Source organism: Borostomias antarcticus, assembly GCF_949987555.1.
Source record: "Borostomias antarcticus genome assembly, chromosome: 2".
Lineage (NCBI taxonomy): Eukaryota > Metazoa > Chordata > Actinopteri > Stomiiformes > Stomiidae > Borostomias > Borostomias antarcticus.
The window spans coordinates 24,729,286-24,756,785 of record NC_140235.1 but is presented as its reverse complement, the minus strand read 5'-3'; the positions used below and the strand labels follow the sequence as shown (position 1 = coordinate 24,756,785).

General features: G+C 48.2%; 1 protein-coding gene across 1 annotated transcript in view; it reads right to left on the bottom strand.

Moving 5' to 3' along the window:
* Nucleotides 1–3,038: 3,038 nt before the first annotated feature.
* The window catches only part of scn5lab (sodium channel, voltage gated, type V-like, alpha b), a gene marked incomplete at both ends in the record, with an annotated part of 94,392 nt that continues 69,930 nt past the window's right edge, over nt 3,039–27,500 (bottom strand). The window contains 12 exons of the mRNA XM_084453940.1: nt 3,039–3,126; nt 3,387–3,622; nt 3,818–4,228; nt 4,531–5,108; nt 6,753–7,023; nt 7,204–7,304; nt 9,291–9,432; nt 9,526–9,579; nt 10,413–10,685; nt 12,624–12,746; nt 15,631–15,804; nt 17,818–17,972. Coding sequence (XP_084310066.1) covers nt 3,039–3,126; nt 3,387–3,622; nt 3,818–4,228; nt 4,531–5,108; nt 6,753–7,023; nt 7,204–7,304; nt 9,291–9,432; nt 9,526–9,579; nt 10,413–10,685; nt 12,624–12,746; nt 15,631–15,804; nt 17,818–17,972 — 2,606 coding nt within the window. The remainder of the gene's footprint in view (nt 3,127–3,386; nt 3,623–3,817; nt 4,229–4,530; nt 5,109–6,752; nt 7,024–7,203; nt 7,305–9,290; nt 9,433–9,525; nt 9,580–10,412; nt 10,686–12,623; nt 12,747–15,630; nt 15,805–17,817; nt 17,973–27,500) is intronic.

Below are 27,500 nucleotides of genomic sequence, written 5' to 3'. Positions count from 1 at the left end.
TCTCCTCCCCTCCCCTCCTCTCCCCTCCCTTCCTCCCCTCTCCTAACCTGCCCCCTCCTCTCCCCTCCTCTTCTCTCCTAACCTTCCCTGTCCTCTCTCCTCCACTCCCTTCCTCTCCTCTCCTCTCCTCTCCTCTCCTCTCCTCTCCTCTCCTCTCCTCTCCTCTCCTCTCCTCTCCTCTCCTCTCCTCTCCTCTCCTCTCCTCTCCTCTCCTCTCCTCTCACAATACAAGAGGGGAGGGGAGAGGACAGTGTAGGTTATCAGAGGAGAGCAGAGGAGAGTGATGCTACTAACTGCTCAACAGAAGGCCTTGATTCTTCCTGGGCTCCAGGTGTCAACAATGATCAAATCTTCTGCTCTGCTCTGCTCACACTACACACGCTACACAAACACACACACACACACACGCATATGCACGCACACGCACACACACGCACACGCATATGCACCCATACGGACACACACATGCACACACACACGCACACATGCACACGCACGCACACACACACACTGTAAACACACTATACACACAGGCAACACAGTCATACACACACACACACACACACACACACACATACTGTACCCACTGTATTCCAACACATTACAGTACAATACATCAGTCCTCTGAAGTGAAAGAACCAGGCAGACATACTTTAGTCTCGCTTCATTTATTACAGTTTTATATACACAGACATGTATTTGCAAAGTACTAAAAAGTATTTCAACTGAAAGTACTAAAAAGTATTTTTCTAGTACAGGTTCTCTACACCAGCGTGGGTTCACGGAGGCACAGCATTGTGGGTGAGCAGTGAGAAATGCTCTGAGAAAACAAATATCCTGACGACAAAAAATATATAATCATCATATTATTATATCATCGACTGATTTACTGTAGATATTACTGTTGTATTGCATTTCTCACACAGTTTAGAATAATAATCATAATTATCAACAATGAAGAAACAGTTCCTGTGCATTTCTTTGATATATTTTTTTCTTCTTCTTCTGTCAGTCTAAAGCAGCTCTTGTTTATAGAGAACGGTACTGTATGTTTTATGAACGAGAGGTGGAGAGGGCAACATCCCCCCCCCCCTAAACCTCCGCCATCTTGACGGTTTCGGTATAAAATGTCCCCACAGAAAAGCCAGAGTCTCTCCCGGCGATGCGGCATGTCTCCTGTCTGGTACGACACGTCTGTTTGGCTCATGCAGACACCTCTCTGCCTCACGAAGACACTTGCCGGCCAAACCCTAAACCGTTGTATAGCTGGACACACCGTTACCCTTCCTGCCTTTCGGGGTAGCAGTGGGGATGGGGGTGGGGGTGGTGGACCACACCAGCTGCATGACATGACAAGGGTATGTAGGTACTATACCTGTACAAGTATACACACAGTACATACACTTAGCTGTACAGGTATACACTTGGTACATACATTTACATGTACAGGTGTATAGCTACTGTATAAGAACTGTATATATGAGCACTAGATACTGTATGTATACAGGCATCCAGGTGAGAACAGGTATGTATATATCCAGGTTTATAGGTATACAGGTACTGTGCCACCTCTGAAGGTATAGAGGCAGGTGTCCAGGTGAGTTTAGGTACGTATGTATCCAGGTATGTAGGTGCACATGGTCCTAGCAGGCACACACTGGGTCTATTGCTACTGAAATCAGCCCTTCGTCACACCTGCAAACCCAACCTGAAGTTAAACAGTAAGTTCTGCAGTGTCTGTATTATTGGTATCTATTGTTGATAGAGTCTGTAGGAATAGAGGGCAGAGGTGCCAGTAGAGTTCTAGCAAAGTCACCAGTAGATTTCTAGTTCAAGTCCTGGGGTCTGAGAGAGAGCCTCACCAGAGGCCGGTCGCTGTACTCTACAAAACTTTGACACTTCATCTTCTTAAAAGAACTCACTTAAAAAGTAGCAAATTATTGCTAAAAACACAGTTTTTTTGTGCAAAATAGAGAATGAGGACTTGTTTATCCTGCCTTGAATGTGACATCTATTGTGATGCAGTCAGAACATGCCAAAACAATACTTACTGATAACCAAGCAAGACTCCAGTAGTGGACTGACGGTCTGGCCCACCGAGGGTCACCCCTGGCCTCTGAAGGTCAGAGGTCAGACACACACAGAGCCAGGCAGGCCAGCAGAACCTAACAGAAGCTCTACAATCAAAGAAGAGGCGCTATATAGAACCATGTGGAACAATAGAAGAACCGTCTGACCTTTTCAGCTGCGTAAGGTGCTGTTTGGAACCCAAAATGGTTCTTCTCTGCCCTGAAAAGGGTTCTACTGTATATGGAACCTTTTTGAAAATGTTCTACTAATTGTTTCAAAGGATTCTATATACCAGACCTTTTGTTTTTAGAGTATACAGAGAGAGAGAGAAACAGAGATCTGTCCAATCATGGGAATGTTGGGCTGATTGTCTCATACTGGTCATGTTACTGCACTAGCCAGGACCAGGTGGTCAGGGCTGATATTCTGACTGATGAGCTCGGGGCAGATAGAAACGTTGTTAGTGTACTGTGTGTAAACGTGCAAAACTGCCAAACAAATGGAACAGCAGAGATTTTAACAATGATGTGTATTTGTGTGTTCGGAGCTCTATGTTCCTGCTCTCTCTCTGTCTGGGTAGTTTGGTCAAGATCCCTTTAATCATGGTTTAATAATGGTTTAATCATGGTTTAATCATGGTTCAAACTCTCCCCTTCCGAAGAGACCATGGTTTCACTTATACTCTAAAAAATATAAAAAATAGTCATCATCGTCATCATCATTGTACTGCTATAAAGACTGGTAACATCAACAAAGTTATACTTTTACTACGAAAAATGAGTATCCCTTTGTCACCGTCTGGTTTCTCTCTGGTCAGACAGCCAGAACGTGGTCCTGTTGACCGTAGACCTTTACTGAATCACTACGGTTGACCATAGCGGCTCACACAACTTCCCTGCTAACACAATCTGGCATACTCTGGAGATAATCTGTATTACTGATCAACTGTGATCAGGTCCTTCAGCCTATCAGACGATTGCTACATCGGCCATGCGGTTCTCCTGACCTCTGTGACCTTTGTAGAGGTCGTAGAGGTCACCCACGGGCAGAGCTGACCTGGGCCAGGTCAGAGGTGGGGGGGTTGAAGGTCATAGGTAATGTATGTTTCTCCTAGAGCCTCTCCACAGATTAAAGAGACAGTCACAATCCACTTCCTGTGAGGAGGCTGTGGTATCTCTCTCTCTTCCACATCACCCCCCCTCCTCCTCCCCCCAGACAGAACCAGGTCCTCTGGGCTACAGTACATTCTGTCAACAACAACAACAACATAAACAGGAGGAGGAGCAGGAGGCATGTCCTCTGTGTTTCTGCGCTACAGCGGAGTCTCGCAGTCTGTGTCGGGGTCGGGGTCAGGGTCGGGGTCAGGGTCGGGGTCCGGCTCGTTTCTGTGGTTGCTTGGGTCATGGGGGTCGGAGGGGAAGCGTTCGCTGGCGTCACTGTGACCGCCGCCCAGCACGAGGACGTGGAACAGCTCGCTGGTGCCGCGCGTCACGCTGTCGTAGGAGGGCGGGGAGGAGGTAGAGGACAACGTTTCTGAATGCTCCGTCTGCCCCCCCCGCCCTCCTCCTCCTCCTCCTCCTCCTTCTCCTCCCCCCACCCCTCCCCCTCCGTAGTTCTCCATGATCATGGTGACGATAAGCCCCTCCTTCTCCGCCACCCCTCTCCCGTCCTCTCCTCCCTCCTCCTCCTCCCCCTCCTCCTCCTCGCTGCCTCCTCCCCCCCGCCCCGGGCTTGGCGAGCGCGCGACGGTGTGGATCTGCCTGTACAGTATGGACGCTTGCCTCAACTGGCGGCGGACCAGGTGGCGTCGGTAGCAGCGCTGGATCACGGCGGCCGAGACGTCCTCCTGCTTCCTCCTCAGGGTGGTGGTGATCGGCTCGTAGGAGATCTTGGAGGGGTTGGCCATCATGAACTTCTCCTCCATCTGCTGCTTGAGGGCGTCCATCTCGCCGGACTCCCCCAGGACGCGCTTGGTGAAGGCGAAGAGGATGTCCAGGCAGTGGATCTTGTCGCCGCTGACCATGGGCAGGTCCATGGAGATCAGCTTGATCTTGTTGGGCTTGGCGATGCGCAGCGGCTCCGAGAGGGTGTCGGCGAAGTCCGACAGCTTGGCGTACTCGATGAACTGGGTGGCCTCGGAGTCGAACTTCTCCCACACCTGGAAGAAGGAACGTCAAGAGGGTGGGAGAGAGGGGTTTCAGTAACGTGGACGACGCACGCCGTCGAACTGCCTACAGGTCGGAACGCCTCTTCACTGAAACTGGATTTCGAAAAGATCCGACCCGTCTCGGTGTTCGCAAGCCGCTCGGGACGTTCCGGAACTAGCGTCACATCCGCGCAACGTCGTTATCGGAGACCGCCTTTCTACGTGCCGTGTAGCTACTGTACATCATGCCATTATCAGATCAAATGCCGTTATCGGACCAAATACTATATCAGACTTTTGAGACTTTGACTCACCTCGTAGAACATCTCAAAGTCGTCCTCGCTGAGCGGTTCCGTGCTCTCCTCGGTGGCCACGCTGAAGTTCTCCAGGATGATGGCGATGTACATGTTGACCACGATGAGGAAGGAGATGATGATGTAGGTGACGAAGAAGGTGATCCCCACCGACGGGTTGCCGCAGTTGCCCCTGGCGTTGGTTCCCGTGTGGGGGATGTTGGGGTTGCACTCCTGGGGCGAGTTGTTGAGGATGGGGGAGAGGAGGTTGTCCCAGCCGGCCGACGTGGTGATCTGGAACAGGCAGATCATGCTGTTGCCGAACGTCTCGAAGTTGAACATGTCGTCGATGCCGGCCTGCTTCTTCACGTAGGCGAAGTTGGCCATGCCAAAGATGGCGTAGATGAACATGACCAGGAAGAGGAGCAGCCCGATGTTGAACAGGGCGGGGAGCGACATCATCAGGGCAAAGAGGAGCGTCCTGATGCCCTTGGCACCGCGGATCAGACGTAGGACCCGGCCGATACGGGCCAATCGGATCACTCTGAACAGCGTGGGCGAGACAAAGTACTTCTCAATGATGTCAGCCAGCACGATGCCTGAGAGAAGGAGGGAGAGAAAAAGATAGCGAGATGGAGGGACAGAGAGAAAGAACAAGCATTAAATAGAGAGAGAGAGAGAGAGAGAGATGAGAGGGAAGGAAAGAGAGACAGAGATGAGAAACCGAGACCGTAGACAACACAGGCGTTCACAGATCTGTCTGTGTCGTACTGGGCATGGCCGCTGTGTTTCATCACGCCTGGGATGTCCTCGTGGTCTAACGGTAGCTCACCTCACCTCACCCTCACGTCACCCACAACCCACTCCCACTTCACCCCCAGGTGAACCCTCACCCCAACGCCCCCACCCGAGAGATGGAGCGGGGAGAGGGGGCGGGCGTGGTCACTCGGAAGAACCATTCATCACCCCCCATCATTCTACCCCTCCCTCCTCCTACCCCTCCAATCCCTTCCTTTCCTCCTCCTACCCCTCTAGCCCCTTCCTCTCCTCCTCCTGCCTCAACTCCTAGCCCTTCCACTCCCTTCCATATGGCCTTCTCATGCCCCCTCCCCCTCTCCTCCTGTCCTTCTCAGCTGCTATCTCTCTCACACTGTACAGTACAGTACCCCCTCCCCTGTCCCCCATCTCCTCCACTCCCTCCCGTCAATCATCCCCCCCACCCCCCAGCCAGCTGATGTAACACCTCAATCACGTCCGATTCTCCCCCAGGGACTGACCAGGGACAGCCCTGATTGCTGTGGTTACCTTCACCTTCCCCCACACAGCCTTGTTCGCACTCACACATACCGCACACGCACACACACACACACACACATGCACGCACACACATATATACATACACACACATATACATGCACGCGCATGCACACACACATGCACGCACACACACAGATATACATACACACACATATACATAAACATGCACGCGCACACACATATATACATACACACACACACACATACACACACATATATACATGCACGCGCACACACATGCACACATATACATGCATGCACACACACACGCACACACACACTGTAAGAGAGGAGAGACGGCCAGAGGCTGTTATCTCAGACCAGCGTGCCCCAGGATCGTCCTGTGTCAGGGACTGGAACATTACATGCTAACAATATGACGGACACGCTACAGATCAACACACAACGCGGATCAACACATACTTCTGGTGCCAAAGGTGATGGCTAAAACACACAGTGGCGATAGAAGCTATTAGTTAGCAGTCTGAGACAGGCTCTCCTGGTGTGGTTTATGGATGTGAACTAAATGGCGTTTGTTGGGAGGTTTGTTGTTGTTGTCATTATACAGATGTATAGCTCAAACTAACCCTCTAAATGACCCTCTAAATGACGTGTGGCTATTGGCTGGTGTCTTGGATAGCCTTGACCAGACCTGTCGGCCTTAGAACCAATGTCTCGTTGTGATCACATGGGTGTACCATGTCGGGATCTGTTGGGGATGATCACCACTGACTGTCAGAACGGGCGAGCGAGTGAATGTGCAGCCGAGAATAAATCCTTCCCTTCTCATTTTGAGCTATTGACTCATGCGAAGTCAGATCGCGGGCGTCGGATCTGGAACGGATCTGGAACGCATCAGCCTCAAGGCCCGCCGTCCGCCGTCTAGACGTGCTCTTTAAGAAGCGTCGGGAGCTCAAACGGCTTACCCACGACGGAGAGGATGACCACCACAAAGTCGAAGATGTTCCAGCCGACGGTGAAGAAGTAGCAGCGCAGCGCCATGATCTTCATGAGGCACTCGCAGGAGAACACCACGATGAAGCCCAGGTTGATGTTGTTGAGGACGTACTCCATCCTGGCCGACTGCTCGTCCGTCTCCACCATCATGGTGATCATGTTCAGCAGGATCAGCACCATGATGATGATGTCGAACGCCTGCTTCGCCACCAGGTCAAAGAAGAAGCCCTGCACGGCATTCTGGGAGGAGGAGGAGGAGGAGGAGGAGGAGGAGGAGGAGGAGGTGGGTGGGTGGGGGGTCGGGAAAAGGAGTGACATGATGTTTTAGTGGTTTCTGTAAAGCAGAGTACATGCTGAGCACGAAACTGATGAGTTAATTCTGTCTGAGCTGTTAGCGGGATTTGAGCCCATAATTCCTACCAGAGGTCTGGGTATGGGTTTCTGAGGCTTCTTTGAGCCCAGTTTCTTCATGGCATTGTAGTATTTCTTCTGTTCCTCCGTCATGAAGATGTCCTGACCTCCTAAGTAGACACAAAAACACACACACCTTGCTGTTTAGTTCACTGGTAGGAATGACTTAAAGGACAAGCTCGTTTTTGACAACCTGGACCTTATTTACGACATATTATAAGACGTTTGACTCACCGAGATCACTTTGGTGTAGTTCGGAGGCCTGTAGAAGACATTTAAAATCCAGCGCGAGCCAGTATATCCATGCAATGGCGGTGGTGGGGGCACTGAGAATGCAGTTTCTAAAAATCTATTTTCTGCCGCGAAACGATGTTTTCATCAATCTGTCTTGATGAATCGCTAGTTGTGCTTACATAGAGCATAACTGTTGTGGTTTTCATATGCCATGATCTTTAGAAACGTCTTTCGAAACGAAATAGCTTCCTCACTTGCTCCAGCACGCATTCGCACAGCGCGCAATCGTTGCTCCAGCACGCTGTGCGCATGCGTGCTGGAGCAAGTGAGGAAGCTATTTCGTGTCTAAAGACGTTTCTAAAGATCATATTACAGAGGCATGTGAAATACCACAACAGGCCTATGCTCTCTATGTAAGCACAACTAGCAATTCATCAAGACAGATTGATGAAAACAACCGTTTCGCGGCAGAAAATAGATTTTTAGAAACTGCATTCTCAGTGCCCCCACCACCGCCATTACATGGATATACTGGCTCGCGCTGGATTTTAAATTTCTTCTACAGGCCTCCGAACTACACTAAAGTGATCTCGGTGAGTCAAACATTTTATAATATGTCGTAAATAAGGTCCAGGTTGTCAAAAACGCGCATTGTCCTTTAACAAGTGAATGAGGACTTATAAAACAAACTGACCAGTTTGTCTGTAAAACTTTAGAGAAGAAGGATTACACAAGAAGTTGACAACCTCAACGGTACGGCTGCAAAGGGGCGGAAAATTTCATGGGAATTTAGGACGTGTTGAACCTTTTTATAACAGCTTTTTTTCCCCAACAACCTTTTATTTTATTTTATGAATGTATTTTAGGATTTTATCCCATTCTCACCCAATTTGGTAGCCAATCGACCCTGACCTAGTGTCCAATTACCCCCTACTAACTGTTAAGGATTCATTGCACAACCCGGCCGGTCAATGATGCGAAGGGGAGAGACAACTCTCTCAGCAACACTTAGCTCACGACCATAATTCTGGCACCAGACAGGGTTGCTGTGGTGAGACGAGATTAAACTAACCACCCTCGGGGAATGGCGGCCCAATAGGCCGCTCCCTCTGGGATCCGGTCATACACGATGAGACTGCCGGTCCCCAGTGGGCAGCTACACCAGAACGCGATTCATTAGACCGCTACACCACCATGGACCCCTATAACAGGTAATTTAAATGTAGCCTAGTTTGGAAAAAAAACATAAAACAAAAACATAAAATGTTATTCTAGATTTTGCAGCGTGATCTTGGTCAAAACAACCTGATTTAATGCAAATTCAGTTGAATTTCAACTCTGCACTGTGCATTCATCCATCACATGTGCAGTGCATTCTTCCATCTGATCCACAGCTAATTCCTCATACCTGCACACTGCAGCAGGGCTGTAGAATCCATTATAGTTCTACTCACAAATACATTGTCAAAAATGGCATATTTGAAATTTGTATTAGAAAGGTTTGCCTGCGTGTCTGCTTACGACAAATTTTATATTTATGTCTGTATATGACAAGGTAAATATAGATGGTATAAATAACCCCTACATTTCCAGTTTATTCCTGTTTATTCCCATACAGTAAATTCCCATTTATTCCCATGGAAAATTCCCAACTTCGAATATTCTCAGAATTTTGCAACCCAACCCTACTCAACGGTCAATCAAATGTTAACTGTGCTTAGTATGTACAGTATATTTCTCTTTTTATGATAACAGGATAACATGATAACATGACAACAGGATGACATGACAACAGGATGACATGACAACAGGATAACATGACAACAGCAGCAGTGAATATGGCTGGGGCTTGTGTAAGGTACTCATCTTTCTCTTCTGCTGGTTGAAGTTGTCGATGATGACACCAATGAAGAGGTTGAGAGTGAAGAAGGAGCCGAAGATGATGAAGATGACAAAGTAGAGGTACATGTAGAGGTTGATCTCCTTGATAGGTTGCTCCTCCACCTGGACACACACACACATCAGCAAACTCAGAACATGTTTGAAGTTTATGATTCTGTTGCTGTCATTGCACATCTCATATTAGTCTCTACTTACAGAGCGAGAGTCCACAGCTGCATACATGATCTCCATCCAACCCTTAAATGTAGCCTTGAAAGAAAGGACAGAGACTGGAGTAAGAATCTGACATCAGCCCCTCATTCACTTATTCAGAAGACAACATTCATAAGATAACACGTATTCTCTGAACATAATCTGTTCTGTCAGTGAATGGACGAGAGGTACAGTAGGGGACATAACAGCCCTTCAGTGGGTGAATGAGAACAATGTCTCTCTGAGCCATGTTACAGCAGGGTTTTATGAATGACAGCGGAACAGCCTTACATGGACTTCCTGTCTCTGGAGGATTTACACAGAGAGAGAGAAAGAGAGAGAGAGAGAGAAAGCAATGAAAGGTGGCAGAGCAACAGAGCGGTGGAGAGCAGGGTTGCTACTTCAAAACAAGTAGCTGCTTTCACGGAGAAATCACGGCGGTAGGCCTTATCACCTTGGTTACGGGTTATTATGGGCTTTAGTGAATGACTAACTGTGCCCGGGCTATTCTAGAAGGTACTGCCGTTCAGATGGGGGGGGGGGGGGGGTTAGCAGGGTGTCCGTCACACCAAGGTGATGGAGAGGAGGGCAGAGCTACTGTAAGCGAATTGTTGCTAGGCTACAGCGCCAACTAAGTTAGAAGTAAGAGTGAAGTGCTTGCACTCTCGCTGAGCCCAACAACATCCCTCGCTAATAGCCTCCGTCCTCCGCCGCTAAAAATAGACCCCGGAGCCACGGCGTGATTGATTCAGGAGCTCTCCGGATGGCGATGTGGGCACAGGGGGAGGAACGCCACCCCGACGCCGGCGTGGGACGAAATTAAGACTCAAACTGCGTGAGGAGGAGGAAGAAAAAAAACAAAAGAAGTCCATCGGGGCTTCCGGGCTCACCACTTGTAGCAGGGCGAGGTAGCCCGCTCCCACATTGTCGAAGTTGACCTTGACCTTGGTCCAGTAGAACTGGGTGTCGTTGAGCGCCAGACATTCGGTCTTGTTGTTGACGAAGGAGGCGTTGTGGATGTAGCCGGTCCGGTTGACACAGCGGCCGTACTTGCCGGCGAACAGGTTAACCCCCATGATGCTGAAGATCAGCCAGAAGATCAGGCACACCAGGAGGACGTTCATGATCGAGGGGATGGCTCCGATCAGGGCGTTCACCACCACCTAGGGAAGGGCACACACACACACACACGCATGCACATACACACACACACACACACACGCACACACACACACATTTACACACACACACAAACACACACACACACGTGTGCACATGCGCACACACACACACACACACACACACACACACACACACACACACACACACACGCAAAGCACACATGAGGTACCATCCCTAACACCACACATGTATCCGCCCACATTTTAATGTGATAATCTAACATCTATCACTCATGCAGGGTAATCTGACCAATGGGATTAGGAGGTTTATATTCACTAATGCTTCACGACTTGATATGACCGCTGTAGCTTCTCATGAGGTTTTACCTATGCTAGGGCGATGGACGACCCAGTGGACAGGTCTAGCCCTCCACATCTTTGAGCTAGCCAAGCTAGTCCAGCTAGTCCAGCTACAGTCCAGCTACAGTATAGCTACAGTATAGCCCAGCTAGTCCAGCTACAGTCCAGCTACAGTATAGCCCAGCTAGTCCAGCTACAGTCCAGCTATAGTCCAGCTACCATCCAGCTAATCCAGCTATAGTCCAGCTACAGTCCAGCTACAGCCCAGCTAGTCCAGCTACAGTCCAGCTATAGTCCAGCTACCATCCAGCTAATCCAGCTATAGTCCAGCTACAGTCCAGCTACAGCCCAGCTAGTCCAGCTACAGTCCAGGTACAGTCCAGCTATAGTCCAGCTACCGTCCAGGTATAGTTCAGCTACCAGCTAGAGATACTGGAGTTGTAGCTGCTAGTAGCCTGGCTATGTCTCTGTAATGGCACTGAGAGAGCTGATGCCCCCTTGCTGTGTATTAGTAAAAGTACTAAGTACTAAGAGATCAGGGCTAGGCTAAGAGATCAGGGCTAGGCTAAGAGACCAGAGCTAGGCTAAGAGATCGGAGCTAGGCTAAGAGATCGGAGCTAGGCTAAGAGACCAGAGCTAGGCTAAGAGACCAGAGCTAGGCTAAGAGATCAGAGCTAGGCTAACAGCAGCTCTAGTCCAGCAACACACACCTGTCAACACACTCACTCTGATGAAAGGAAGCTACATCTGCAGCTAAACATTTTTATAGTGAACTGCAAGACATCCAGGTCTGGTTCCCTTGGCTCAGATTGGGTATAATAATCTAGGATTAAAACGCCCTTTCAGTGGACTATTTGCACTGAAATGTTATTTGGGAAGAGTATTAGGAAGGAGACCAGGGTTATTGCGTAATCTGCCTGTTGGAAGCATGGGAAAGTTTGGTGAGTGAGTGAAAGGGTATGGATGGACACATGATATCAGAACATGAATCTAGAAACCAGAGCATGCATCATGCTTCACCAACACATGCAGGGCAAGCTAATGCAGACTCAAACAGCAGAAAATACAGGTTACTGCAGCGGTACTAATAATACAGTATAATACTGCAGTTATAGTAATGGTACTATATTATACTAGAGTAATACTGACAAACTACTTGCAGTGAGATCTACGCAGCCTGGATGGGGTGGGAAGTTAGGAAGCAGTTCACCGTGTGGCTACTGCAGCTTATACTTTATGAACACTGCCGCATGACATGTCTGTCATCGGGGACATGCACTCTGTCCTTCCAAGCATACTAGAGTATCAGTCCTGAGAGTGAGAGGCAGCTGGAGAAGGAGGAATGGGAGGTGATGTTACAGTAGGGTTCTGGATGGTGCAGAGACAGCGCGTTGACATGCAATGACAGGAGGTAATACTGCCAGAGGAGGTCAGACCAGAAACTACACAGGAACCAACTAGATGTGGGGTTATAGAGGAGGTCTGATCACTGTGAGGGAGGAGACACAAGATGGTGAAATACATATTTTGAGAGTTTTAGGATGAGATGGAAGTCAGTGAGGTGGAGACGAGGGAGGGAATAGGAGCAAGGAGGGAGGGAAGGGAAGGAGAGACTCTTACCCGCATGCCTTCAAATCTGGACAGGGCTCTTAGTGGCCTGAGTGCCCTGAGGGTTCGCAGAGATTTGATGGCAGAGAACTCTGAGTAGCCTAGCGTGTTAGCAACCAGGCTAACTAGGGATACCTGTAGGTAGAGACAAACAGAGGGAGAGAGAGAGAATGGCCAAGAGAGTTAGCTACCAAGCTAACAGATACCAGGCTAACCAGGGAGACCTGTAGAGAGAAAAAGACACAGAAAGAGAGAGAATAAGAGAGAGAGAGAGAGAGAGAAAGAAAGATATGGCCAGACGTGTTAGCAACCAGTCTGACCAAATAAACCTGCACGGACAAAGAGAGAAAGTTGTCAGAAGCTGTTCAAACTTCAGTATTTGCAGGAGAGGTCTCATCCTGTACATGATATAGCCACTGTGCTGAAAGAAAAACAGATTAGTCAATGCGGCTCTCTGTCCACCATTCAACGTCCGTCAAAACGTGATTTTCCAAACAAAAACACAAAATAGAATCCAGAGGCTGGAAGTGACCTGGGGAAAGGACCGACATTAGCTTAAGTTGTTTAACTTAAGTTGAAGTTGTTTGCCCTGTGTAGCTGTGTATGAGAGCGGGAGACGCGAGGCCCACAGCCAGCAGCAGCAACCCCAGAAGCAGCAGCGGCGTTGGCGGCCTACGACGGCGGACCCTAGGCAGACGGCTCTGGCGCTCCGGCCCGGGTCAGGTGGGCGGGGCTTACCCTGATGCCGGCGAATCGGGCCACGGCTCTGAGCGGCCGCAGCGCCCGCAAGGTCCGGAGGACGCGCATGGCGCCGATCTGGTCGTAACTGATCGCCTGGGCCACCAGGCCCAGCATCGAGATCTGGCGGAATCACATTAACAGCAAACGACTCAGGAAACCAAATTAGTCTTTATTCATTGAATCATCGAATTACAGTGTATCAGTCAGTGAACCAAACAGCTGTGTTCCTTGGCTGAATCATATTACACTTAGTGAATCGAATTATACTTAATTTAGGGGAATGAAATAGTCAATCCAGTGAAATCAGACACTGTTTTTCTGTGCACCACAGAGAATCATGTCTCCACAAACACTGGCTTGACTAACTCCCATCCTATTGTTTATTCCAGATAGTTCTGTAGACATCGAATACTGTATGAACATCAGATAAGTGTCTGATTTATAAAAGATCTAGAGCCATGATTACAGTCTCCCTCTCTCTCTCTCTCTCTCTCTCTCTCTCTCTCTCTTTCTTCTCTCCCTCCAAGGGGGGCAAGCAAATAAATAAAGGTCTTGATAAAAATACTTGATATTGTTTGAGAGGAGGAGGGGGAGAGAGAGAGATTGAGAGAAAGAGAATACAGGTCGAAAGGTTGAGAGAGAGAGTAGAGAGAGAGGTTGAGAGAGAAAGAGAGGGAGGGACGGAGAGTGAAATGAGAGAGGTTAGGCGAGAGAAAGAGGAAGGTTGAAAGGTTGAGAGAGTGAGAGAAAAGGGGGGGGTTGAAAGGTAGAGACAGAGAGAGAAGGGGGGTGAAAGGTTGAGAGAGAGAGAGAGGGAGAGGGAGAGAGAAACTGCTGGTCAGGTTCTCAGGTACTCTAGGCTCCGGCTGACCAACTGACCTATCACAGAGGATTGCAGGACACATTAAGACACTTCTAACCCTATTTCAGGACACATTAAGACACTTCGCCGGGAGCCCAGGAAAGACTCACTGGAGCCAGTGTGACCATGGAGACGGAACTAGAACACTGTTAGTGATGTCTCTGTGATGCCCATGTGACATGCTCTTCACTTGGCACCTCCACACCCATTGGCTACATCAGCTCTACATACCTGCTACCTATTGGATGTAAATGTCCTGTTCCGGGACTCCAGTCTGTGTCTCTAGTTCTGAGATAATAGAGACAGGCCACACCCACATTGTGTGGTCATTTATCTGGAATATGCTACCAGGTGGAAGGCTGAGAAAAACAATATTTTTTGAAATATGAACTGACTGGACAATAATGTCTGTATTGAGTCAGCAGTATCCCAGGAGAGGGAAGTGGGAGAAACCGCTGTTTACATCTGTCTGGATTTAGCCTTCATTTGTCTCTCTCTATTTGTCTTTCTCTTTCTCACCCTCTCTATATCTCTCTACCCCGCCCCCCCCTCCATCCCCCCATCCCTGTATACTTGCGTCTTGTGTCTGTGTGCACACTGCAAGCAGTAATTGGTTCATTGTCCACCGAAAGACATTCTGCCACAGACCAACAGAGATGAGAGGTACAAAACAGCTGATATGGGCTCTCTCAGTCCCCCCCCCCTCCCTGTCTCTCTCTACCCATCTCTGTCTCCCTCTCTCCGTCTCTCTACCGTTGTCTCCCTCTCTCCGTCTCTCTACCATTGTCTCCCTCTCTCCGTCTCTCTACCGTTGTCTCCCTCTCTCCGTCTCTCTACCGTTGTCTCCCTCTCTTCGTCTCTCTACCGTTGTCTCCCTTCTCCGTCTCTCTCTCTCCCGTTTCCTCCCCCCCTCCCTCCCTCCCTGGGGACAGAGAGTCTAAAAACATCAGGTAAACAGGTGAGGTCTCCACCCAGGTCTGCAAGGGCGGTGCAGCTCTTTCCTGATTGGACGGCTGCTTTTTTGGGGGGTGGGGGGGGGTGGGGGGTGGATAGGTCGGCGCAACATTCTGCAACGTCCGTGTCTCATTTTCACCCGGATGCACCCGAGGACCACACCTGAGCGCACTGCGGTCAGACCGGTGTCGCAGACCTGCGCGGAGTGACTTCTACAGTTACAGACAGTTTTCAAACCATACTCTCACTCAGCACTGACAGTATGACCTTATACAACCAATAACATTTTCTAGGAATATTATCCTATTATCCACACAGCCAGATTAAGCATAGGGTCAGAAAGAAACAGTCTAATCATCTGTGGAAGAGGACAGAAACCAGCAATATCATCAACGACATCATCATCTTCTCCCGATCGTTAGTGTGCAACAGTCAGAGAGGGCGTGATTGGTGGACACTTACGTCGACGATGAGGAAGTCGAGCCAGCACCAGTAGTTGGTGAAGTACTTCTTGAATCCGTACGCGATCCACTTGAGGAGCATTTCCAGGATGAAGATGTAGGTGAAGATCTTGTCAGCGAACTCCAGGATCACCTTGATCACCTTCCTCTGCTCGATGTAGATGTCCTCAAACGCCTGAGAGAGAGAGGGGGAGAGGGAGAGAGAGAGGGGATAGAGTAAGAGAAGGGAGAGAGGGGAATGGGATGTGGAGACAGACAGAGAAAGAGAGAGAGAGAGAGGAGTGAGGAGAGAGAAAGTGATGAGAGAGAGGGAGAGGAGAGGATGATTATGAAGGGTGATTGTGAAGGATGATTATGAAGGATTTTCTTCAGGATCATTCTCATGTTGTTGAACAGCAGCTTGGGTGCATTGCATTGAGAATGCGTAAGTCAGAAGCATTGTTCTAATCCTAAAGCTGAATGCTTTTGACTTATTTTGATATTTGCTAGGATTCACTCTGCTACTACTGTTGGGCAAACACAAAACTGGGGACCTGTATTCATAATAAAGTACAATAAACTGCCCATGATTAACATCAACAATGATTAACAGCAACAAACTATAACTATCCAGAAATAAACAGTAAACAAACTGCAACAAACATATTGACTACAGTGATTAAGCCTGCTGGGGCCTGTCTCTGAGTGCCTCTCTGTGAAAAAAATGTCTTAACAACTGAGACGGGGCAAAACACATGGATATAAATACATGAACATCTGATTAGCTCTGACTTCAAGTGTGTGAGTGGGCCCTCCTCAGACAGACAGAGAGAGAGAGAGAGAGAGAGAAAGAGAGAGAGAGATTGTTGTTAGATGGTTTTGATTGTATTGTTGACATTTGTATATTATTGTATGGTGATAATTTTCAGTGCTCCTTTGGCAACAGGTTTTTTTTCACCTGTCATGCCAATAAAGCTTATTCGAATTTGAATTTGAGAGAGACAGAAAGAGAGAGACAAAGAGAGAGACAAGGAGAGAGACATATGGAGGGAGAGACAGAGATAGACACAGAGAAGGAGAACCAGAGTCGTTCCTCTCCAGCTCCTCCTGTCACAACTCCTTAACTTCACTTCTGTGAGCTTCCCCATCACATCACACGGCCTACATTCAGGCCACACACACACACACACGGAACAATACCTCGCCGGAAACACAGTACGGATGGGATGGAGACAGAGAGGTTGTGTGTGTGTGTGTATGTGTCATGAATTTGGGCCATGTGATGGGGCAGCCAGCCCACATCACCTCCTCACCTTCCAGGCATTTCCACCAATCCGCGGCTAATGGCGCGTTCCAGGCAACCCGTAACTCGAGTTTTTCCGACCTTCTACACGTGAAAATGCTCTGGAATGGCAGTCAAACCCGTAACTTCCCACCCGTGAACTCTTACAGATCGATGTACTCCCAGTTGCGCTCTCTGACGTCACACAGCCCTCTAAGCAAGATGGCAGCCCCAATGGGTATGGCGACAAAGATAACTTTAGGGCAACGTAAAATAAATGTGTACGTTGTAATCAAAATAATACAAACGATTATGCACTACAACCTGCTATGTATATGTAATGATGCCCAAATATGTTGGCAAGAGATAGCTAGCGCTAGCTAGCTAACATTAAGGTAAACCTGAACGTGACCATGCAAACGGCGAAAAGTCGATGATGTCAATAAATAAAATGTAACGTACGATTTCTTAGCATAGCGAAATTAGGCATACAATGTTTAGCTTGCCAGCTCTGACAATGTGCCAAATCTCAAGCTTTCACCATATCGGCTTGTTTACATTTATCCAGAATGCCACGCATTCAGACAGTTTGCCTGGAACGCGATGAAGTCGTGAGTCGTGACTTGAAGTCGTAATTTACGAGCTCAAAATCCTATCTGGAACGCGGCATAATTAGCATTAGCAACGAGAAGGCTTGACCAATCACTGAACTGATTACTATCAGCTGCAAACTCAAGAGGAGGGGGGGGAGGAGGAAGAGGAAGGGTTGGGACACACACACACACACACACACACACACACACACACACACACACACACACACACACTTCCATTATGCCCTCACCATGGGACTTAACCCCCTGAGCCTGACCAGCTCTTTCTGCTACCACCCAGACCCCTTCCCAGCATGCCTTTGGCCAAACTCACCAGAGCTCCGCTGCTCAGCAGGATCATGAAGATGATGAAGGACTCGAACCAGCTGTGCTCCACGATCTGGTAGCAGGTCTTCCTCAGCCTCCACCAGGCCTGGCCCAGACCCTCCGTGGTGTTCACCTCACAGCACCGGAACCTACGGACACACACTGAGAGAGAGGGAGAGAGAGAGAGAGAGAGAGAGAGAGAGAGAGAGAGAGAGAGAGAGAGATGCATATGTCATATAAGTGTGTTTCATCAAGAAACTCAATTATTACTAATCTGTCCATCCAGTCTGTCCACCCTCTCATCATCTAGGTTCATTCATCAGACAGAGAGTCTAGACTGACAGACAGAAAGTCCAGGGTTCCTATCTATCTAAGGGAACAGAACGCTATTAAAATGTCACTGCATCTTCTGGATCATGTCCTGGTATAACAGTGTCCAGTGCAGGATAAGAGGCTTTGACGTCATTCACATCCAGACTGATCATCTCCGGTGTCAACCAGCTCTCAAACGAACCTTAAACCTAACCTAACACTCCCTAACCCTAAATGCTCAGACACTGACTAACCTTAACGCTAGCAGCTCAAACACTCTGTCTCCCACCCCCGATCACCACGCAACAGCGCCTCACTGCTGTCCAATCACGTTCCAGCATCTGCCTTCGCCGTCCGTCAAACTGTCTCCGTTAGGTCATCTGAGCTGTTGAACCTATTTGCCCAAATCAGCTTATGGGCCGTTAACTCAATAACAGCATGGCAGCAAGCGGTCCTGGTCTGCAGACACGTCAGTGAGACGGTCGACGGGCCGCCATAGAGCCGCACGGCGTTTTAGCAGCGCTGAGGACTGTAGCACCCGATAATGTAATAATTAACTGATAATGTAATAACGCCTGATAATGTAATAAAGGTTTGACTTAACTCAATCGAAAATGTAATAAAACCTGATAATTTAATAACTTAACCAATAATGTAATAAAATGTCCTGACTGATAATGTAATACCATTTTTCTGATAATGTAATACCTTATAACATTATTGGTCAAGTTATTACATTATCAGGTGGGTCTTTTTTTTTCAAAACTGGTAACGTAATACTTGACTGATAATATAATAATCTAAAAAAGCGAATGAATACTGCTGTTAGGGTACTTTGTGGTATACTTTGGCGTACTTTGTGGTACTTGTGGTATACATATATGTGTCTTATGATACTTTGCAGTATACCTTTGGGTGCTTTGAGGTACTTTTGTGATATACTTTGGGGTACTCTGTGGTATAATTTGCAGTACTTTGTGGTATACTTTGGGGTACACAGCAATACTTTGCAGTACTCTGCAGTATACTTTGGGGTACTTTGACGTACTTTGATATTTTGCGGTAGTTTGCAGTAAACGTTGGGGTACTTTGCAGTACTTTGCGGAATACTTTGAGGTACTTTGTGGTGTGCTTTGGAGTACTTTGAGATACTTGTGAATTAGTGATTAGTAGGGCCCTTCAAAAAGGGGTTCAGTATTTTATCTTAGCCTATATAGTAGGAGACAGGATTTAATTTAAGACATAGTTTTAACTATATGAATTGAAAGCAAAATGTATGAGGCAAATTATGTGAGGCTGCTGTTCATAAACTATAGTTAAGAGCTGCTATCCATTGACTATATTTCAGATTGCAATACCATAACTCCCCCGATACTCATCTCCAAACTCAGCAACTGTCTCAACACTGGAGACAGTCAACCTCTCACCCTCAACACTGGAGAAAGTCACCCTCTCACCCTCAACACTGGGCTGTTTCATATCCTCTGTACAAACACGACTGCATAGTTACCTACTATTCCAGCTCAATTATCAATTCACTGATGACAGCTGCGGTAGGCCTGATCTCCAACACTCTCTACAGTGACTTGTCCTGCATGGTGCTGCTTCCATAGCATGTTGGTAGTGTTGATGTTCTCAGTCAGACGCCCTCTGAATCATGTATATACGGGGATGTTTGTTGTCCATGTCTGGTCCTTGGTGATCTGTACATCAACATACTGTACTTGTAAATACACTGTCTCCACAGGGGTCCCACTGCTGTTCAGGCAATTGACCGCTCCTGCTTCCTGCTAGTCCACTAGAATCACTTTCATCTTCCTGCTTCCTGCTGTAGTCCACTAGCATCTCCATTATCTTACTGACGTTCAGGTGGAGGTTGTTGCCCTGACAACATTTAATTTGGCACTCCACCCCCTCCACGAAGGCCTTCTCATTATTGTTGGAGATCAGGCCTACCGCAGCTGTGTCATCAGTGAATTGATAATTGAGCTAGAATTGTAGGTACAGTAACTATACAGTTGTGTTTTTACAGAGGATATGAAACAGCCCAGTGTTGAGGGTGAGAGGGTGACTTTCTCCAGTGTTTAGGGTGTGAGAAGATGAGGTGTGGCTGCCCACTCTCACCACCTGAGGTGATCCAGGATCCACCTGTGCAGGAAGGGTTTAATCTCCAATCTCCATCCTGCATTTGGAGATGAGTATGGGGGAGTTGTGTGGGCATTACTGTGCAGGGTTGTGTGATGTGTAGTGCAGTAGATCTGTGGTAGTAGTGCTTGTAGTTAGTGCATGCTGCATGCCGCTTCTGCTTGCCACTCTGCTTTCAGCTACCGCCGCCAGATAGCCCTCCTTATGGAGGGTGAAAAGAGGAGCCGAGTGCGTAAGTCTTCTGCCAGTACAAAGCCACTCCACCGCCAAGACTCCTACACTGCCTCCCCGCGGCCACACATGGTAAATGTGTAACTCGCGGTCCCAGGCTAAACTGTAGGGGATCTCGGTGTGTGGACACGCACTGGCTCCTGCCAACCACTGTCCCAGCTATGGGCAAATAGCATGGGCAGATGTGGCTCACAGCCATAGTAGGCAACCCATCTAGGAGAAGGTCACTCCGAACAAAAACCACAGGTGCTGCTTGTGCTTGGCTCCGCACCGTATACCATCTGGAGGTGTGGAGCAAGGGCGGATGAGGGTTTTAAGCCCAAAACGGCCAGAGTAGGGCTGTGAGGAGTTGCGCCCCACAGTCCTTGACCAGCAAAAAGCCCTGATGGAAGAACACTGAAGAGATACCCAGCCCGGAGGAAGCCCGGGGCCCCCGTCTGGAACCAGGCCCGGGAGGGAGGTGGAGCGATACCAATTACACCTGGTGGGGCTAACCTCCACGCACAGCACCGGCACCGGAACCAAACTCCTGGATAGGGGTTGTACTTCTCCGGAGTTGCTTATGGTATGGAGCGTAAGGCAGGTGTGGCTATACTAGCTAGCCCCCAGCTAAGCGCCTCTGTGCTGGAGTTCACCCCAGTGGACGAGAGGGTCGCCTCCGTGCGCCTTAGGACTGTGGGGGGGGGGACTCTGACTGTGGTTTGTGCTTATGCACCGAACAGCAGTTCGGAGTACTCGGCCTTCCTGCAGACCCTAAGTGGAGTCCTATTTGGGACTCCTGCAGGGGACTCCACTGTCCTATTGGCGGACTTCAATGCACACATGGGCAATGATGGAGAAACTTGAAGGGGTGTGATTGGGAGGCATGGCCACCACGATCTGAACCCGAGTGGTGTTTTGTTGTTGGACTTCTGTGCTAGTCACGGTTTGTCCATAACAAACACCATGTTTGAACACAAGGATACCCACAAGAACACCAGGCATCAGAAAACCTTAGGCCGAAGGTCGATGATTGTTTTTGTTATTGTATCATCTGATCTGAGGCCATGTGTTTTGGACACTCAGGTGAAGAGAGGGGCAGAGCTGTCCACTGATCACCATCTGGTGGTGAGCTGGTTTCGATGGCAGAGGAAGCCTCTGGACAGACCTGGAAAACCCAAGTGTGTAGTGAGGCTTAACTGGGAACATCTGGAGGAAGAGCCTGTCCAGAGAGATTTCAATTGCCACCTCCGGCGGAGCTTCTCAGGCATCCCTGTGGAGGTTGGGGACATCGAACATGAGTGGTCGGTGTTCAAAGCCTCCATTGCTGAAGCTGCGGCTGGGAGCTGTGGCCTGAGGGCCATAGGTACTTCAAGGGGCGGTAACCCCCAGACACCGTGGTGGACACGGGGGGGTCAGGGAAGCCGTCCGACTGAAGGAGGAGGCCGTCCGGGATATGTTAGCCAGGAGGACCCTAAAAGCAGTTGCAGGGTATCGACTGGCCCGGAGGGCTGCAGCTTCGGCCGTGACCAAGGCAAAGCATCGGGTGTGGGAGCAGTTCGGAGGAACCATGGAGAAGGACTTTCTGTTGGCACCAAGGTGTTTCTGGAAGACCATCAGACACCTCAGGAAGGGAAAGTGGGGGACCATCCAAGCTGTATACAGCAAGGATGGGACACTGCTGACCTCAACTGAGGAGATTATTGAGCGTTGGAAGGAGCAATTTGAGGAACTCCTGAACCCAACTAATCCACCCTCTACGATTGAGGCAGAGCCGCAATATGATGGGGGGTCATCGTCAATTTCCCTGGAGGAGGTCACTGACGTAATGACAGTGGCAAAGCCCCAGGGACTGATGAGATCCGTCCAGAAATGCTGAAGGCACTGGGTGTTGAGGGGCTGTCTTCGTTGACACGCCTCTTTAACATTGCGTGGAAGTCTGGGTCAGTGCCAAAGGAGTGGCAGACTGGGGTGGTGGTCCCAATATTCAAAAAAGGGGACCAGAGGGTGTGTGCCAATTACAGAGGCATCACATTACTCAGCCTCCCAGGGAAAGTGTACTCCAAGGTGCTGGAAAGGAGGGTCCGGCCGATAGTCGAACCTCAGATTGAAGAGGAACAATGTGGATTTCATCCTGGTCGCGGAACCACCAGCCATCCAATCCCTGTACACCCAGAGCAAGAGCTGTGTCCATGTTCTTGGCAGTAAGTCAAGATTTTCATGGACAGGATATTGAGGCGTAGCCGTGGGGAGGTGGGTTTGCAGTTTGGTGAGCTGGGGATCGCGTCGCTGCTGTTTGCAGATGATGTGGTCCTGATGGCATCATTGGCCTGCGACCTCCAGCACTCTCTGGATAGGTTCGCAACTGAGTGTGAAGCGGCTGGGATGAGAATCAGCACTTCTAAATCTGAGGCCATGGTTCTCAGCAGGAAACCGGTGGTCTGTCCGCTTCGAGTAGGAAATTAGTCCTTACCCCAAGTGAAGGAGTTCAAGTATCTGGGGGTCTTGTTCACGAGTGAGGGAACCATGGAGAGGGAGTTTGGCTTGAGAATCGGAGCAGCTGGTGCGGTTCTGCAGTCGCTTTACCGCACTGTTGTGATGAAAAGAGAGCTGAGCCAAAAGGCAAAGCTCTCGATCTACTGGTCTATCTTCGTCCCCACCCTCACCTATGGTCATGAAGGATGGGTCATGACCGAAAGAACGAGTTCACGGATACAAGTGACCGAAATGAGTTTTCTCCAGAGGGTGGCTGGGGTCTCCCTGAGAGATTGGGTGAGAAGTTCAGTCATCCAGGAGAGACTCAGTGTAGAGCCACTGCTCCTTTGCGTTGAAAGGAGCCAGTTGAGGTGGTTCGGGCACCTAGTTTGGATGCCTCCTGGGAGGTGTTCCAGGCGTATCCGGCTGGGAGGAGGCCACGGGCAGACCTGCAAACTCTGGAGTAGTGAAAAAGGTGACGACATACAAAACTAAAACCCTCTAGATTCACTGAAACTACCATGGTTAACATAAAAAGGTGGTTGTAGCCAAAGGGTGACAAGTTTGCAGGTCTGCACGGGGTAGACCCAGGACTAGGTGGCGGGACTACATCTCCGCACTGGCCTGTGAGCGGCTAAAGATTCCCAAGGCAGAGCTGGTTGATGCTGCTAGGGAAAGGGATGTCTGGGGCCCCCTGCTGGAACTGCTGCCTCCGCGACCTGACCCCAGATAAGCGGATGAAGATGGATGGATGGATGATGGATGGATATGGGGGAGTTATGGTATTGCAATCTGAAATATAGTCGATGGATAGCAGCTCTTAACTATAGTTGATGAACAGCAGCCTCACATAATTTGCCTCATACACTTTGCTTTCAATTCATAGAATTAAATCAGTTCCTGTCTCCTACTATATAGGCTAAGATAAAATACTGAACCCCTTTTTGAAGGGCCTTACTAATCACTAAGTACCTCACTCTAAAGTATACCACAAAGTACCTCAAAATACTCCAAAGTATACCACAAAGTACTCCAAAGAATAGCACAAAGTACTGCAAAATACCACAAAGTACCCCAAAGTATACAGCAAAGTACCCCAAAGTGTACAGCAAAGTATCCCAAAGTATACCATGTAGTACCGCAAAGGACCCCAAAGTATACCACAAAGTACTGCAAAGTACTCTAAAGCATACTGCAAAGTATCTCTGTATACCACAAAGTACCACAAATTACCACACATTACTGCAAAGTATGGGTAAGTACCTCAATGTATACCACAAAGTACTACAAAGTACCCCAAAGTATACCACTAAGTACCACAAAGTACTCCAAAGCACACCACAAAGTACCTCAAAGTATTCCGCAAAGTATCGCAAAGTACCCCAACGTTTACTGCAAACTACAGCAAAATATCCAAGTACCTCAAAGTACCCCAAAGTATACTGCAGAGTACTGCAAAGTATGGCTGTGTACCCCAAAGTATACCACAAAGTACTGCACAAAGTATACCACAAAGTACCGCAAAGTACTCCAAAGCATAGGCTACTGCAAAGTACCTCCGTATACCACAAAGTACCACAAATTACCACACATTACTGCAAAGTATGGGTAAGTACCTCAATGTATACCACAAAGTACTACAAAGTACCCCAAAGTATAACGGAATGTACCCAAAGTATACTGCAAAGAACTGCAGAGTTCCAAAAAGTACCCCAAAGTATACCACTAAGGACCGCAAAGTACTCCAAAGCACACCACAAAGTACCTCAAAGTATTCCACAAAGTACTGCAAAGTACCCCAACGTTTACTGCAAACTACCGCAAAATATCAAAGTACCTCAAAGTACCCTAAAGTATACTGCAGAGTATTGCAAAGTATTGATGTGTACCCCAAAGTATACCACAAAGTACTGCAAAATATACCAGAGTAGGCCAAAGTATACCACAAAGTACCTCAAAGCACCCCAAAGTATACTGCAAAGTATCATAAGACACACTAAAGTATACACAAGTACCACAAAGTACGCAAAAGTATACCACAAAGGACCCTTACAGTATTATTCATTCGCTTTTTTAGATTATTACATTATCAGTCAAGTATTACGTTACCAGTTTTGAAAAAAAAAGACCCACCTGATAATGTCATAACTTGACCAATATTGTAATAAGGTATTACATTATCAGAAAATTGGTATTACATTATCAGTCAGGAAATTTTATTACATTATTGGTTATGTTATTACATTATCCGGTTTTATTACATTTTCGATTGAGTTAAGTCAAACTTGTATTACATTATCAGGCGTTATTACATTATCAGTTAATTATTACATTATCGGGTGCTACAAGGACATTACTGTGCACCCGTATAGCATTAGCGTGCGCATAGACGCGCGCGCACACACACCTCATCATCAAACATCCGTTAGCTAGCAGTGCTGAGGACGGTGCTGAGAACACACACATATGCACACGCACGCACGCACATGCTCACGCACACACTCACTCACTCACTCACTCACACGCACACACTCACACACACACACACACACACACACACACACACACACACACACACACACACACACACACACACACACACACACAGACGAGCAGAGTGGAGCTGTGGCTATCTACAGTATCACCCCTTAGCTTGGCTTTGGGGGAGGTTTCTACAGCAGATGGAGCGTGCCGGGTGTTGTACCAGGAAAATCCTGTGTGTTTTGTTGCGTCAGCGCCCCAAATCCCTGGGCCGATGTTCTCTCTCTCTCTCTCTCCCTCCCCCCAAAACCAACCTTGGTGCTCACAGTCATCCATGCCCTCCTCTCAAAACAATGCTCAGACTAATTAAGGTCTGGAGAGCAGAGAACAGCTGTATCTGCCACAATAACAGTCCGATATATCGCTCCGTCATGTCCACAGCTACTGAGGTTAGTAGTGACCTCCTTCCTGCTCAGATATAGCTACTGCAATATTGTATGGTGCAACACCTTTCCTAGTCATCTAAAGACAACTACAGATTCTACAAAAGGAAGTCATACGCAACTTATTGGGGGCCGGGTTCAGTATCCCCACGGGCCCTTATTTCTGCGGTTATGGTCTTCTGAGGCTGGGTTCAATGTTTTCCATAACGCATATGACGTATCAAGTTGTACTGTACATAGGACAAACTACCGATTATGTGACCTCATTCCAATCTGCCTTCCCCTGCGAGTGTCAGTGTGCGGAGGTTCACAGATATGGAATGAGCTACAGATGGATTCATAAAAATATTAGTCTGTCTCCTCTTTCAAGAAGAAACTTCTGTCTGCATATGATTAATTGATGTTCTGTTCTATGTGTAGTGAATGTTTTGGGGGCATTTTTGTTTCTCTATGTTTTGTTTTATTCGTAGCGTTTACCTGTTATTTGTTACACACACATCTTGTATCTTGAGTTGTATCTGTTGATTTCTTCGATGTCTCCTGATGTGTGAATACAATACTTTGAATTGAATTGAATCTTGGTGTCAGCTCTCACATACGGTCAGCTAGGTTGACTGGGGTTTGAACTTTGTTGATTTTGTGTTTCAAAGTTTGGAGGTCTATCTTGGTTTGTTTACTGTTCTGCAGTGGTGCGCTGCCATTTTATGTGTGTGTGTATGTGTGTGTGTTTGTGTGTGTGTGTCTGTGTTTTTCACTGCGCTGCCATAGCAACATTTCTGCGCCATCAATGGACATTATCATTTTTGCACGTGTCTTTGTGTGTGTGTTTGTGTGATATTAGCATCCCCTTGGAGACCGGAAAGGTGGCGGGGAACGTACAGTATGGGTGGTGAGGGTGTAGCTGAATGCTACCAGGGAGAGAGTAATGCCACAGACCGTACCCAAATACACACACACACACACACACACACACACACACACACACACACACACAAACACACACACAGCAGCAGCACAGACCATATTGACACCAGCGCACAATGGACCAGTCTCTAATGAGCAGCAGTAGCAGCAGCAGCAACAGCAGCAACAGCAGTATCCATGTCTGATCCCTATCAGTCCCAGTCTGCTGTCACAGGGCACTAAGAGCTGCTTTAATGGCTGCTTGGCACCCTGGCCCAGGCTGAGAGGATTGCAATGGGTGGCTTCTGGCCACCATGCCATTAGGGCAGCCAGTTATCACACCATTAAAGGCATATTTCACTCTGATTAGATAATTATGTGGTATATGGAGTTACATAATTTAATAATGTGGGTTTGTTATTTAGCCATTGTCACCAAAGATGAGAGGATACCAGCGTGGAGAGGTATCTATCCTGACACCCTTCCCCACAAAGCCCTGAGCTGACGTGGTCCTTCGGAGTTTCCCAGAACCCTCGTCTGTCTCAAAACGTTTTTTTTCCCCCAATCAGCTTTCTTCAGCAGCATCACGACGGAACTTCTGGTGATACTTACAGTAAACACAATCAGACAAAAGGTAACCCACTAATCATATCTCCATCTAGCCCTCTCTCCCTCACTCTCTCCCCTCTCGTACCTCTCTTTCTCTCTCTCTCTCTCTCTC